The 14,754-nt window shown below is 43.7% G+C and overlaps 1 protein-coding gene across 1 annotated transcript in view; it reads right to left on the bottom strand.

Moving 5' to 3' along the window:
- The window catches only part of SHCBP1L (SHC binding and spindle associated 1 like), a 30,417-nt gene extending 25,613 nt beyond the window's left edge, over positions 1-4,804 (bottom strand). Inside the window, exons 1-2 of the mRNA XM_075286408.1 lie at positions 4,367-4,804; positions 744-893 (exon numbers count right to left, since the gene is read on the bottom strand). Of these exons, the coding sequence (XP_075142509.1) occupies positions 744-893; positions 4,367-4,804 (588 nt within the window). The remainder of the gene's footprint in view (positions 1-743; positions 894-4,366) is intronic.
- Positions 4,805-14,754: the final 9,950 nt, after the last annotated feature.

Below are 14,754 nucleotides of genomic sequence, written 5' to 3'. Positions count from 1 at the left end.
TTGTACAGTCTTGTATTATGAAGGGGCAGTCTACACCGCCCAGGATTACCTCTGGTCATACGACCGTCCACTTTATAGTATAAATATAATAGTAGCTGAAACTAACAGATCCAATATCTCTGCAACTAGGGCAGCTATTAGAAAAAAATAATTGAACACAACAGGGGATTCATGGAGGAGCAGCAGCTCTATAAAGTTATACAACACTTAAATGGTTAAATGAACCACAGGTTCTCGTTAAAAAGGTTTGCCCATTACAAAAAGTGGTAGTATATGGCTAGGATGTACTGTCACTTTCTCAATGTGGGGATATGACTGCCAGGACCCCATCAGCCCGAGAGAGAAGAGGCCACCATGTGGGTTAGTCATATAGCTTTTTCCATTACAGTCCACTAACTGCAGCACATCTCTATGCAATGTAACTTGTGGAGAGGAAAATACCTTTAGGCTACGTTCACATCTATGGTTTCCGTAGGACATGAACAGCACGTAGGGGCTCCACCGATTATAACAGATATCTGATTTTTGGGAGTTTTTTTAACTGAAATCACCAGACGAAAAAAGTCTGGCCTGTAATTTATGACAGATCTGTGCAGAACAGAGAAACAGTGCAGATGTGAACATAGCCTCATAGACCAAAAATGTAAGTATGTACAAAAGATAACAAGGTAGAAATGTACTAAGCATAGCTCCAATACAAGTATGCACAATTTATTAACAAAAATGACAGATAAATACCGCACCTCAACAAGAAGCCCAACATACTGTATAGCACCTTCTTCATACTTGTGGAAAAAAAGCTCTGGGTTTGTCTTCCAAATCCCAATCCACTTATTTTTTGTCTTTAGCTTTTCCGAAAGATACCTGCACAGTGCTTTATCAACTTCGTCAGCCTATTAAAATAAAATGAGTTTTCAACAGTAAATATTAATTCATTGCTATAAAATGCCTTATAAATAATATTATAGATAGATAGGAGATAGATAGATAGCTAGATTGATGATAGATAGATAGATAGATAGATAGATAGATAGATAGATAGATAGATAGATAGATAGAATAAATTACATAAAGTGCCAAATCTTTTCAAGCTGAGAGTTTCCTTTGCATAGCCAAAAAGCAAATGTAGCTCTGTGAAAATAATAATATTCAGTCATGGAGTGTAATTATTCTTATAGTTTCTGACCTGAATATTAACAGGTTTGGGAGTATTTTGTACATTCATTTCCAAGTCAATCATAAGAGAGTTGCTAGGTTGTCATGGAGAGCACAAACTTCAGCAGTGGACCTTCAGCACAGTGCTGTATATACATGCAATTAGGAGCACGAAGATTTCCAAAACTATGTTCAAAGGTAGAATTTGCATTTTTTGTAGCTACACTTTAAAGGGGTAGTCCCATCTTACAAGGTGATGGCAGATCATTAGGATACATCATCACTTTATCATCGATGCCCAACATCTAGGATTCCTTGCCAATTCTAAAAATGAAAGATGCTGCAGCACTAGGCTGTGTTCACATGGAGGAATTTGCTGTGGATTTGGGGGTGGATTTCTTCCCCGAATCTGGGGCAGACTCCTCCAAGAATCCACCACCCATTGTTTTCAATAGGAGGCAGAAAAAAGAAGCGTCTTGCTCGATCTTTCCGCTGATTCGGCCGCAGAGTCCTCAGCTCGAGTCTCCCTGCAGATTAGGTCCATTCATCTGGGCCTAATCAGCAACGGGATGCCCTGACAGAATGCTGCACTGCATCGGCATTCTATTGCGGCTATACTGCGCCAAAAACGCTGGCGGCGAAAAGTCAAGAGGAGTTCCTCTTCATTTTCCGCCAGGTGAAGATACCCTTATTGTTCTTCCCTGTACAGAACCACCCAAGCCACTTACTGTGAAAGGCACAAAAACAGAGCCCTCTTTAAGCGAATGCTGTGTTTCCTGCACATTTAGGTAAAACAAGCATCAAAAGTCAGACCCTCAACAATCTAATATAGATGGCCTATCCTAAGAAAACACTTGATAACCACTAGAGGCTGGAGACATACATGGAGTTATATATAGGAGTTTATGTTGGTGTGATTTTTGCACACATAGGAATAGATTCAGAAGGAAGGATTTTTCTGCAATTGTGGCCAGGATCCCATTGACTTTCCAGGTAAAAAGCAACTGCAAAATCGCGGCATTTACGCTACGTGGGGCTCCGGCCTATAGTTGTTTTTCCATCTTAGCAGATTATTCCTTATCTATATGGTAGGACATAGTCTGCAGATTGGTGGTGGCCTGACCCCTCAGAACCGTGGAGTTTTGCCACCCATTCCGAATGAAGTGGTGGTTGGGCACCACACGCATGGTTCTATTAATTTCAACTACAGCTCCAGAGATATCTGCCGGGCCTCCCATTGAAATGAATGGAGTGGTGCCTGCACAGTCCCAGCCCTGACAGATCCATTCCCAATGGGGGACAAACCTCCACAGTTCTCCTGATTGATGAGGGTCTTAGTTGAACCCCCACCAATCTGCAAGCTATCCTCTTATCTATGAATAGATAGATCTATTCTGTGTCATTCTGTCTGTTCCTCTGAAAAATGGTCTGTATAACAATGGACAACATTTCCAGGGAGACCCTGTCGACTATTGATCAAGTGTCCGTTATTTTTTCATAGACATCACCAGATGTAAAAGCTGGGCTTCCAGGACCTTTTCATCTGGGATTTGAATGTAGTGTGTGATGGGAAAACCACTTTGTAGTTCTATGTAGCAAATGCAGTTTAAAGAGGACCTCTCATGTCCTCGGGGGCACATGCGGGTTTTTATACCACTAGAAAGCCGACAGTGCACTGAATTCAGCGCACTGTCGGTTTTCCTGTTATGTGCCCCAAGTGAAGAGTTATCGGTGCATTTACTGATAGCCTTTCACCGTCAGAAGGGCGTTCCTGACAGTATGTCCGCAGCACTGTACTGTGTCCATAGACCAGTACTGGGAGGGTGTTCCTTACTGCTCAGCGCCATTGCATGGTGGTAAAGAATACCTCCTTCACAGTACAGCGCTGTGGACAGACTGTCAGGAGGGACGTTCCCAGTTAGATTATTAGGAACGCCCTTCTGACGGTGAAGGGCTATCAGTAAATGCATCGATAGCTCTTCACCCGGGTCACCTGACTGAATGAATTCAGCGCACTGTCGGCTTTCTAGCGGTACATAAAACCGCACGTGCCCCGAGGACATGAAAGGTTCTCTTTAAAGAACTCAGCATTTCTCCATTGGGTTTTTGCTGTTTTTTTCCCTTCTTCCATGAAATCTATAGAGAAAACACTTGCAATTCTGCGGCTGAAATTAACACGCTGCTTTTTTTTTACAGTATCAATAAGATGAATGAGATTTTGGTTAATCTCATCCACATATTGCGGGGGGAAAAAACCACAGAAAATCAGATTTTTCAAAAACACGTGTTTTTTTTTGAAATTTCTGATTTTAGGGAGCCTTCACACAATGTAACGCTGCGCTCATTCTGATCGTAAAAACACGCGTAAAAAGCAGCTCCCATTGACTTGAATGGGAGCCGGCATACGTGCGCTCCCCATTGAAATCAATGGGAAGATTTTTTCCCTATTGCTTTCGATGTGATATGCTCGTAATACATTGAAGGCATAGGGAAAAAAGCCTCCCATTGATTTCAATGGGGAGCGCACGTATGCCGGCTCCCATTCAAGTCAATGGGAGCTGCTTTTTACGCGTGTTTTTACGATCAGAATGAGCGCAGCGTTATATTGTGTGAAGGCTCCCTAAAATCAGAAATTTAAAAAAAACACGTGTTTTTGAAAAATCTTTTTACGCACTCATTTTGAACATCTTTTTACGATCAGAATGAGCGCAGCGTTACATCGTGTGAAGGCTCCCTTACGCTTTTTCCCTCAATGTGTGGAAGAGATTATCCGAAATCTCAATCAAAACCTTATTGATACTATAAAACACAGCGTGTTAATTTCCGCCGCAGAATTGCGGGCGTCTCTATAGATTTCACGGGAGAAGGAACAAAACAGCAAAAACCTAATGGAGAAATGCTGAGTTCTTTAAACCGAATTTCTCTACACAGAGCCATAACCTGTGTATAATACTGTAAAACTCAGCTTTTTTTTCACGACTCGCCTGCTTGTTGTTTTGGTCCTCTGACAGACCAGAACAACGGACAGGTGAGACCAGGGTGAACTTAGCGCCAGTGGTTTTGGTTCTCCATCTCTTACGTCAGCACAGGCCTGCAGGCAATGTTGGGAGTTGTAGTTTTCACTCATTGAGGGGCCATTGCTGAGGGAAGGGTAGCAGGAATCATTGTACCCCCTCCCCCCTCAGGATGACAGGACGGCGCAGTCAGGCACCTTGCAATGGCGCAGGATCTGGTCGCAGTACAAGGAGATCCTCTCCTGTACAGACAGCACCTGCCCGGACACATAGACAGGCGGCAGGGGCTGGGCCTGGATGTCACACCCGAAGGGCAAATCCTCCGCCTCCCACTCGTCATCCATTGCGTCCAGACACGGCGGTAACTGGAGCTTGCGGCAGCCCCGGCGTGTGTCGGCCATCTTTAGGTTTCTAGGTGACGCATACACGGAGCGCAGTGAGGGGCTGCCTTCCGAGCCCAGCGGGGAGAATGGGTACTTAAAAGGGCTTAAATTATCGGGCTTGGGTATTTTGGGACGGGCGGACGGCTTTAAAATGGCGCTTTCTTCACGCTTTAAGCCCGCCTCTGCGTACAGCTCGCCGGAGACCGCGGCCATTTCCAGCTGCGGCATCTCGTCACTGACTGCTGTCGCCATTTCTAGTCAAAACGGTCTTGATCGGGTTTCCCGCCTTAGTTTGGACAGCCAATCGCCGTGCAGCATCTTGTCACGTGACACACAAGGCGCGTCTCTCTACCTTTTGACATTCCTGTCATGACACTGAGTGGAAGCGCAGTGTAATGACATGAGGGGAGCCATAGGGGGCAGTCTATTGGCATATAAAAATCCTCATTTAGTTAGTGTTTTACTGTGTCCTTCTACATGTAGAAATAAAGCAAATTCACAGTGACCCTTATATAAGAGACAGGCAGTGCCCTCTATTGTGCCCAAAGGGTTTGTTCACACTTCTTTTTCCACCTCAAAAAAAACAGCTCCAAAAACAGCTTAAGGTCCCACATAGCATAAAAGCCGCGATAAAACCAGTGTTTTACATTAACTACAAAGTGGCTGAGACTCTGGCTAATCCATGCAGTGTGGAAAATAAAAACACGATTTTGGAATCACAGAATGTCAATTATACCTATAGAAATGGCGGCGGTTTCCCTATAGGTATAATGGAAGCAGAAAGCCTGCAGAGCAAAATTCTGTGGACTCTCTATGAAAAGCGATGCAGGAAAAATAGCAATGCGTTTCCGACGCAGTTTTTCCCGCAGCGCGTTTTGGCTTCGGCTTTCTATGTGGGGCCTTAGGGCGGGTTCACACCTGCGCCCGATCTCCGTTTTGAAGGTTTCCGTTTCCTGCCCAAAAAACTGGACTGGAGACGGAAACCTGCAGTCATTTTTCAAACCCATTCATTTGAATGGGTTTGGAAAGTGTCCGGCCGTGAGCGCCCGTGAGCGTTTTGTGCTCTCTGTGGCAAAACCGTTTTTTTAACCGGACACAAAGTCGGACATGCAGGACTTTGTGTCCAGTTAATAAAAAAAATGGTTTCGCCGCTGAGAGCACAAAACTCTCACAGCCAGACACGGTCTTCCAGGTTTCTGTCTTCTGTTGGCAGAAGACGGAAACCTGAAAACGGAGATTGGGCGCAGGTGTGAACCCACCCTTAGCCTAAAAGTTACATTTTTACAGCACAGTTTTTTTCACTTTTTACAATCTTGGTCATCTGCAAAGTGACTTACTGGATTCAAGCTGAAACAACAAGGGGTTGAGCCATTATAGACACTGCCATTATGTGCCATTATAGACACCCGACCCCCTCTGATCAGGTGGATGGTGGACCGAAAGTCCCCTTAAGACTGAGTTAACACAGAGTTTTTTTGACCGGATTTTGACACGACATCCACCTCAGAATCCAACTCCAAAAAAAACACCTCCCATTGACTTCAATTGGAGCCATTCACTTCTTTTTTCCTCTAGCGTTTTTTTTCCGCTCGAGGAAAAAAGAAGCGAGCTGCCCTATCTTGACGCGGATTCTGCGGCTGAATCCGCCGCGGCGCGAGACTCCCTTCCAACTAGGCCCATTCATTTGGGCCTAATCTGGAGCAGAATGCCGCGGCTGGTGCACTGCGTCGGCATCCAGTTGTGGCTAGCCGCGGGAGACTTTTTTTTGGACTGGATTCTAAGGCGGCCTCCGCGTCAAAATCCGGTCCAAAAACTCGGTGTGAACTCACCGTAAAGCTGCTTCGTGCTTGTGTGATCGGCACTCCATTCACTTCTATGGGGCTGCAGGAGATTACAGTCCTGGTAGCCTCATAGAAGTGAATGGAGCGCCAGTCAAACGATTACACTGGCGCTCTGTTCGCATAGACTATAATGGGGGCCACATTTTTCAAGTGGATTCGGGGACAGAATCCCTGAACGGAAACCAAGTGCTGGTGTGAACCCAGCCTTAGCCTGCTTAGGGGCTCCTCTAGTGCACCTAGTGTTGCTTTCTATGGTTAAACTGGTTTTTGGAAATATTAATATGAATTTAAATATGGCTGACATGTACATAACCCAAACTGCAATATACTTACCTTAGTAACTATAAATGTCAGCAGTGCTGATACCGACCTCTCCCCATTGCTGTGCGTTTACCATTTCTTACACAATAAGGTTCATGTCATGTAATTGTGGGAGATAAAATTGAAAAAGTACAAAATTATAAAAGTACCCCATACTATACAATGCTTTACACATAACAAATCCTATCCTAAAAATACTGGGTCCCTTTTTAAAAACTAACACTACATAGCAAATGCTTGTTTCAAAGCTGTATGTACAGTGCTCCCTGTATACAGTATACGTGCTTGGCAGCAGTGCGGAGCATTTCTACAGCATTTATAATCAGTTTTAATGGTATAAATGTATTTACCGTGGGAATTTTTTGTAGGGTAACAGATACAATTATCTGGAAGTTAAAGACTCCAAAGGCAGATTGCCAGTATTTATGTAGGGCATACATGGTCCAAGAATGAACATGTACACATTGTATGCTGAGAAAGTGAGAGTGTTGTACGATATCTGTTACTACACAAGTGGCTTTATTAAGACTCCAGCAATAGGACTGCATTCACATGGGCATGTTTTTATAGCATGTGTATTTCCTGCAAAAAAAACAGTGCACGTTTCTTCAGAAGAAAAGGTAGTAAAAAAATCAGCAGTGTAAATTTTGCTCTTGCCTGGACTCCAGCTCCAGTAAGGTTATGTTCACACGGCGGAATCTGTACAAGCTGAAAATTACTCGTATATACTCGAGTATAAGCCGAATTTTTCAGCACAGTTTTTGTGCTGAATAAGCCCCCCTCGGCTTATACTTGAGTCAGCAAAAAAAAATAATTTAATTTTTTTTTTTTTTTTTTTTTGGGGGGGGGGTGTCTATGACCAGCCACAATATCAATGTATAGAATCTCCCATAAAATAGTGGAGAAAAAAAAAGAAGCTTTAAAAGAAATACAAAAAGTTCTAAATCACTCCTTTCCCTAGAATACATACAAAAGTAGAGAGTTACTGTGAAACACATTATACAGTACATTAGGTCTCCCTGTGTCTGAAAGTGCCCGGTCTACTGAATATAGGGGATCTGCAGGGCTCCTGTTCCGTCGGAAATGGGTTAATAGGAGCACTGCAGATCCCCTATATTCAGCCAGGCTGAATTCCAAGTGTGGGGGGGGGGAAACAGCCCTCAAGCTCAGGGAAGGGGTAGACAGACAACCAAAACACCCCCTCCCCTTCCCCAGCACCCAGCAACTACTGCACCCAAAAACTCCGACCATTTTAATTTTTGCAATTTTCCAGTAGCTGCTGCACTCCCCCCCCCCCCCCCCCCCTCGGCTTATACTCGAGTCAATAAGTTTTCCCAGTTTTTTTGTGGTAAAATTAGGGGCCTTGGCTTATCTTCGAGTATATATGGTATTAATTAATATTATAATATGATATTATATTAATTAATCTTTACTTTACCAGTGCTGTGAGCATTTCCATCAATACTGCGGTTAGCGGGGCCCCTGAAGTGAGTGGTGAGCTGCGTTCAGTATTCACTGCTGTGCTCTGCACTTACTCTATGCTATGGGTGCTGAGTGTTGAGTCCAAAAGTATGGGGTAAGCATGGGGCAGAGTGATGAGTATTGAATGGCAGCACTGTGGGTGCTCAACAGTGTGAGACGGTTTTTTGAGCCGGATTCTGAGGCGGAGTCCGCATCAAAATCTGGCCCAAAAAACCCAGTGTGAACTTACCCTTAGTGGTCATGTAACCACTAAGGCCAATTAGCGGCCTCAGGAAAAGGACCTGTGATGTCACAGGTAGTGACATACAGGCACTTTGCTGATTGGCCTCATTGGCCATGTGACTACTAAGGCCAATCAGCGGCTTCAGCACATCTCCAAAAGAGACTCACCGGAGCGAATGAACCGGGAGGTGCGGGAAGACACCGGAGCAACTGGGATAGGAAATATGCTTTTTTTAAAAAAAAAAAAAAATCACTGCCCACAGCTTATTTAAACGTTAAAAGGGTTGTCCATTTTCTCTTTAAGAGGTTTGAAAACCTAATTTTTACTTATTTGTTGCCAAACTGAGGACGATAGGAGACAAAAACCACTCCCCAATAAATCCATAAATTTAATGTCTACTCCGAGAGTCTCTAAAAAAAACTTTGATCTTTGGTAAAGCATATATTTAATGTGGCTGGAACTTTTCTAGCAAATAGTGAGCGTGACCCACATTTTCTCTGCCCTAGTGCTTTCTAGGAACTGCTGCTTAATCCAATGATTTATATGATTTATCTTCGTAATCCACTTGTGAACGCAGATTGTGAAACTTTTAACCTCAGTGGATTTACCTCTACAATAGTCTATACAATGAGAACAGAGATGTGAAGAGGCTTGTCAAGGACTGACGGTGCTGTAAAGCTGCAGTAAGTATGAGCATGCCAACATTGCTCCTCGTGAAATATGTGTTAATGCAGGCAGGTCGACTTTTAATAGCTGATATGACTCAATTCTCGCTGGCGTAAAAATCTAATTCTACTTGTAATAACGTGTACCCAGGAAAAATCCTGAATTGTCATTGTTTATTTATTTCTACTTTGTATGTGAATTTTCTAAACAGAACGTCAAAAAAATTCAAGTCATGAACTGCAACCACTTATGGAAGGAATGTGGTCATTTTCTTAGAAAGCAGAAAAGAGGAGGTTTGTAAATATGGAATGCATACCAAGAGGGCCCCATACACATCGGGGGAGCTTTACTTAGACTTCTCCCTTCTGCAGACTTTCAATTGAAAAAACAGAGAAAAAAAAATATGCAACAAAAAATGCAGCTATTCTACAACGTGTGGCCTCAGTCTAAGGAGAATTTTCTGATAGATTCAAGAATATATTCTGATGTGGGCAATATACTGAATTTACATGCAAACTTAGATAGCCAATAGGAAGACATTGGCCTAGATTTAGTATTGTGGTTAGGGCTAGATACTGGTGTAAACATGGCACAATGTGACACATCTGGTTTGGGCTAAAAAATTTTGACTAGTGGTTATGGATTTTCAGAAAAAGGGGAATTGACTTAAAGGGGTTTTCCGGACGGAAAATCTTCTTTTTTTAGAAAGGTCTGTTAATGCTAGTAATGAGTTAATAAGTGCACCCATATATTTTTAGCAGTGTTTGGAGTGATTTCTAGGTGTCTCTGGTTGCTGCTGGCATCCTCTGCATTTGTTTACATGGTGTAACTTCCTGATGTGCAGCTTCCTGGGTACCTTTTACACTAGTTCCCTCTCACTCAGCCCACTCCCTGTCTCCCTAGCTAAGCTATCCCACCCACTACTAGTCTCTCTCCCTGTCGCACTAGCTAAGTTATCCTGCCCATTACTAGCCCCTCACACCCTCCCCCAGTCTCCCTGGCTAAACTATCCCGCCCAATACTAGCCTCTCACACCCTCCCCCAGTCTCCCTAGCTAAGCTGTCCTGCCCATTACTAGTTCCTCACACCCTCCTATCCCCAGTCTCCCTGGCTAAGCTATCCTGCCCATTACTAGCCCCTCATACCCTCCCCCAGTCTCCCTGGCTAAGCTTTCCTTTCCATTACTAGCCCCTCACATCCTCCCCAGTCTTCCTAGCTAAGCTATCCCGCCCATTACTAGCCCCTCACATCCTCCCCAGTCTTCCTAGCTAAGCTATCCCGCCCATTATTAGCCTCTCACACCCTCCCCCAGTCTACCTAGCTAAGCTTTCCTGCCCATTACTAGCCCCTCACACATATGACTATGCCAACTTGGGGAATGTGGCCCAAGTTACATGTGACTATTGTGCAAAATTCTAAAGTATTGGCCTCTATTGTACCCTTGCCTCGGATTTTGGAATATGACATAAATAAGTTATGTCATTCATAGTCCATCAGGTGTGTTATGTACCTAGTATGGTTTATAGGCTGGGAATAGTTTTGTACACTGCATGCCAGCACTATATAGGTCTGTTCTAGAGAGCTGTACAGCCTCCATGTGCTGTAGTAATTTACATTTTAGTCCCTTTTTATGGCCTCATATTTTGCATGTACTCTCATCAGTGAAGACAGAGAACAGAATTTATCCCAGCTGAGACACTATCCCTCTCATGTGCCAATTAAGCCTCATTCAGACAGCGTGACGCAGCCACCCCTGGAAACATTTTTGTTTACCAGCACAATCTGGCTGTGTGGACCGCACTAGAAGACAGCCGGAATCCTGTAAGGGAACACCTGCCAGTACTTTTTCACATCTGTGGGTGGATTTTGTGACACTGATGAGGTCCAGCTTGTGGAAATTGTTGGCACAGAAAAAAAATCACATACCAAAAAACTCCCTTGGGCTAAAACTTTTTTTTTTCTGTACTAGTTCAATAATGTTTTGACCAAGACGTCTTTATGATACCAGAACAGCTGGAGAGTTATGTACACAGCAAGGCCATGTGCACAAACCCCGTGCACCAGCGCACGAAGATCCCACAAGTCCGTATTGTGAACCTGTAGGCACTCGGCAAGATGACAAATTGCATCTGTGATGTAACGTATTCTGCCCTACAAGTAATACCTGTGCGAAGGAGCCGAACTTGCCAGGGGATACGTCTATACTAATCCCATTTTTTGCCCACATTTTTGTTTTTTGAGCTAATTCCAAAGCCAGGAGTGGATTGAGTAGAAGGGAGAAGTATAAGAAGCTTCCTGTATATTTCCCATTCCTTGGCTTTGGCAAGAATTTATTCACTTTGCAGGTACTTTCTGCCACTGCCAAATTGTGGAGTTTATGCTACATGGTGCCCCAGCCTCAGTTACACTCACCCTACCTTTACGAAGAGGTGCAGAACCAGGGATGTGGGATATTTTTGGTGCAGACATGTCACACACTAAAGATGCACCACTTTAGCACCAATCTAGACCAAAAAATTGACGTAGGCAGAACCCCCACATTGAGGAAACAAGGCTTTTTTTGTTGCAGATTTTGTTGCAGTTTTGGAGCCAAATTCAGGAGTGGATTAATCAGAGGCTAGAAGTACTTACCCTTCGTTCACATCTGTGTTCGGTATTCCATTTGGGGGAGTCCACATGGGGACCCCCGAACGGAATACCGAATGCAACCGCAAGCGGTGTGCAGTGAAAGTAAACGGACCCCTTAGACTATAATGGGGTCTGCGTGCTGCCTGCATGAGCCATGCGGATTGTGAACTGCTTTCCTGTCCTCATGATCCCTGTGGAGATCTGCCGGCAAGCACATGGACCCCATTATAGTCTATGGGGTCCGTGTGCTTTCACTGGCACACCGCTTGCAGTTGCATTCAGTATTCTGTTTGGGGGAGTTCTCACACAGATTCCCCCGGATGGAATACCAACGCACATGTGAACGAGGCCTTACTATATCTTTCCCATTCCTTTTGCAGCCACTCCTAGGTTTGGCTCAAAAAAACGCATCAAAACCTGCAACAAAAGAAGCTGCGTTTCTGCAACGTCAGGCCCCAGCCATAGGTAGTTTAATATATTCCCCCCATCGTGTCTTCCTCTGCCCCACATCAGATCAAGTACATTGGTATTATATGCTACATATATTATGGCTTTAGTGGTGTAGTAGTGTAGCCTACTGTTACAGTAGACCCAAAAGCATCCTTAAATGCAAAAAGGAAGAACTATAACCCTTATTGCAGTTTCTACATATATACATACCTGTCCTGTAACACATCATAAAGGCCGTAAATAAAACATATGACTTGTAAGTTAATTGTACCACTCGCAGCCAGTAAAATAAGGACTAGTAGGCAGCAATGATAGCGGCAGAAAAAGAACATTAGGCCAAGGCCCCATGTAGTGAGCCACAGCAAAGAAAAAAAAAAATGCTGCGGAAAAGACCACAGACTTTGTGCTCCTATTATACCTATACGGAAAACGCCAGCATTTCCGCGTTGACATGCTACAATTTTCAAAAACGCAAGCATTTTTGAAAACAGCTTTTCCGATCCAAATTTTTTTCTGCAATGTATGGATGGAATTAGCTAGAGTGTTTTTTGCCACCGTGTGTCTGCCGCGGATAAAACACTGCCTGTTTGGAACGTGGAGCCCTCATTTATCTCTGTCGCAATCTTAGGGCCCGTGCACACGATGTAACGCAGCGCTGATTCTGACAAGTAAACTCGTGCCAGAGTCAGCGCTTCAAAACAGAATCCCATTGACTTCAATGGGTTCCGTTTAATGCGCGGAACACATTGAAATCAATGGGTTAAAAAGCCTCCCATTGATTTCAATGTGTAGCGCACGTAAGACGGAACCCATTGAAGTCAATGGGATTCTGTTTTGCAGCGCTGACTCTGACACGAGTTTACGTGTCAGAATCAACAGCGTGTTACATCGTGTGAACGGACCCTTAGTTATAAGGATAGGATCTATAGTCTATAGCATGTTATAGAGCAAGAAGAGCTAAGAGGATTGATATACAGCTTTTTGGAAAAAAGATTCAATATATTGAGTAGTATAACTTATTGATTGAAATCCCTGCTCTTTCTGTGGTTAGGAGTCAAGTGGGCGGTCCTAATCAGTGATTGACACCATATGTGAATGTAGGCTCATACAGGGAAGGCTGCCGATCGCTGACTGAGGCCTTCCCACTGGACTCCTAAACATAGAGCACAGATGGATAAGTGACATGATACCGGTAGATTGGACTGTACGTTCATGGTGACAGATTCCATCTAAAATCATTTACATCTTAAGAACGTATTACTGCATTTATTGTCTTTCAGCACAACCATGGCACTAATGTAAGATAAATCCTGCGGGATTAGCGCTATACGTCACGCCATGGTATAAGGATCTAGGCTCCCACACATGTGTCTACACCTGTCTTTCCTGCATTATAATTTTTGTTTCGCATTTCCTTTTGTAAGACCATCCCCCATACTGTCATCCGCACTCTTGGCAGGGGGAGCTTCCCTGTGGACTCTGTTAGATAAAAGTATGAAAAGAATGTTCCCGTGGAAAGCCGCGTTGGATAGGGACCTTACAGTTTATAAGAGAATGTCATAGATCAATATGACATGAGAATTCTCCCACAGAATGTACATCCTTAGTAAGCCCCAGGGAAACTGCGAGGTAATGCCGTGAAGGCCTTTATGTTATGGTGTTGTCTATGCTTTATTTGCTGTGTATGTTGCTACTGTAAATACGTAATAAATACATATCAAGTCTAAGAGTAAAATTTCCAAAAATGCTGTATGTATAGCCCAGAAATGTATTACAATTCTACACGTTGCAATGTCACTCACTTGTTCTTTGCTTTGGTACATTAATGGGTTGTCCATACTCGCTAATATTATTGGTTACCTTGGACATACCGATCACAATGGGTGTGAGAACTTCATGGACCAGCTGTTTGCAACTGGGGAACTATACTGCATATGCTGTCCATCGCCTTCAAGAACGGGAAGCTGCTCTTGGAAGGCTTTCAGTGCTTGCTAATGCTGCCATATACATAAGACAGCAGGCACTGGACTGGCAGCTACGGTATGTATCAATGGGTGACGTGCTCTGATGTTCACATGCCATTGTAGGTGCTTTAGACAGTGGACAGAGGTTAGCATGGACTCTCTGACTTGTCTGCCAATATATACAGATGTAGCATTGTTGAACTTGGCTTTCTGCAGCGTGATAATTTTCTGCAGCATAACATTTGAGGCCATTGAAAGTCCATTGCAAGAGTTGATTTAACATAGTGTTAATCTTTGCTACATCTGTACGTAACAGGCTGTCATACACTTTGTGTTCTGCCACCTTTCTATCGTAATCAGCATAAACTTATTTGGCAATGTGTTTTACGCTAGGTTCACACCTGTATTCCGGTTTCTGTTCTTCAGGACCTGAAAAATGGAAACCCAATCTGCTTAGAAAGCGGTTACCTGCTATATTGGGGTCTTTCCATTTTCTAACAAAAAAATGCGGACTTTTCTCTCTGCGTTTTTCAAGTGGAATCCCCCAATGGCGATCAAACGCAGATGTCAACCCAGCCTTACAGTAGCTTTTGTGGAATCAGAGCAGACTGCTTAACCATTGATTCT

This window comes from Leptodactylus fuscus, chromosome 9 (genome assembly GCF_031893055.1).
Source record: "Leptodactylus fuscus isolate aLepFus1 chromosome 9, aLepFus1.hap2, whole genome shotgun sequence".
Taxonomy (NCBI): domain Eukaryota; kingdom Metazoa; phylum Chordata; class Amphibia; order Anura; family Leptodactylidae; genus Leptodactylus; species Leptodactylus fuscus.
Note: the sequence above shows the minus strand (reverse complement) of the source record. Positions and strands in the feature narration are given on the sequence as shown.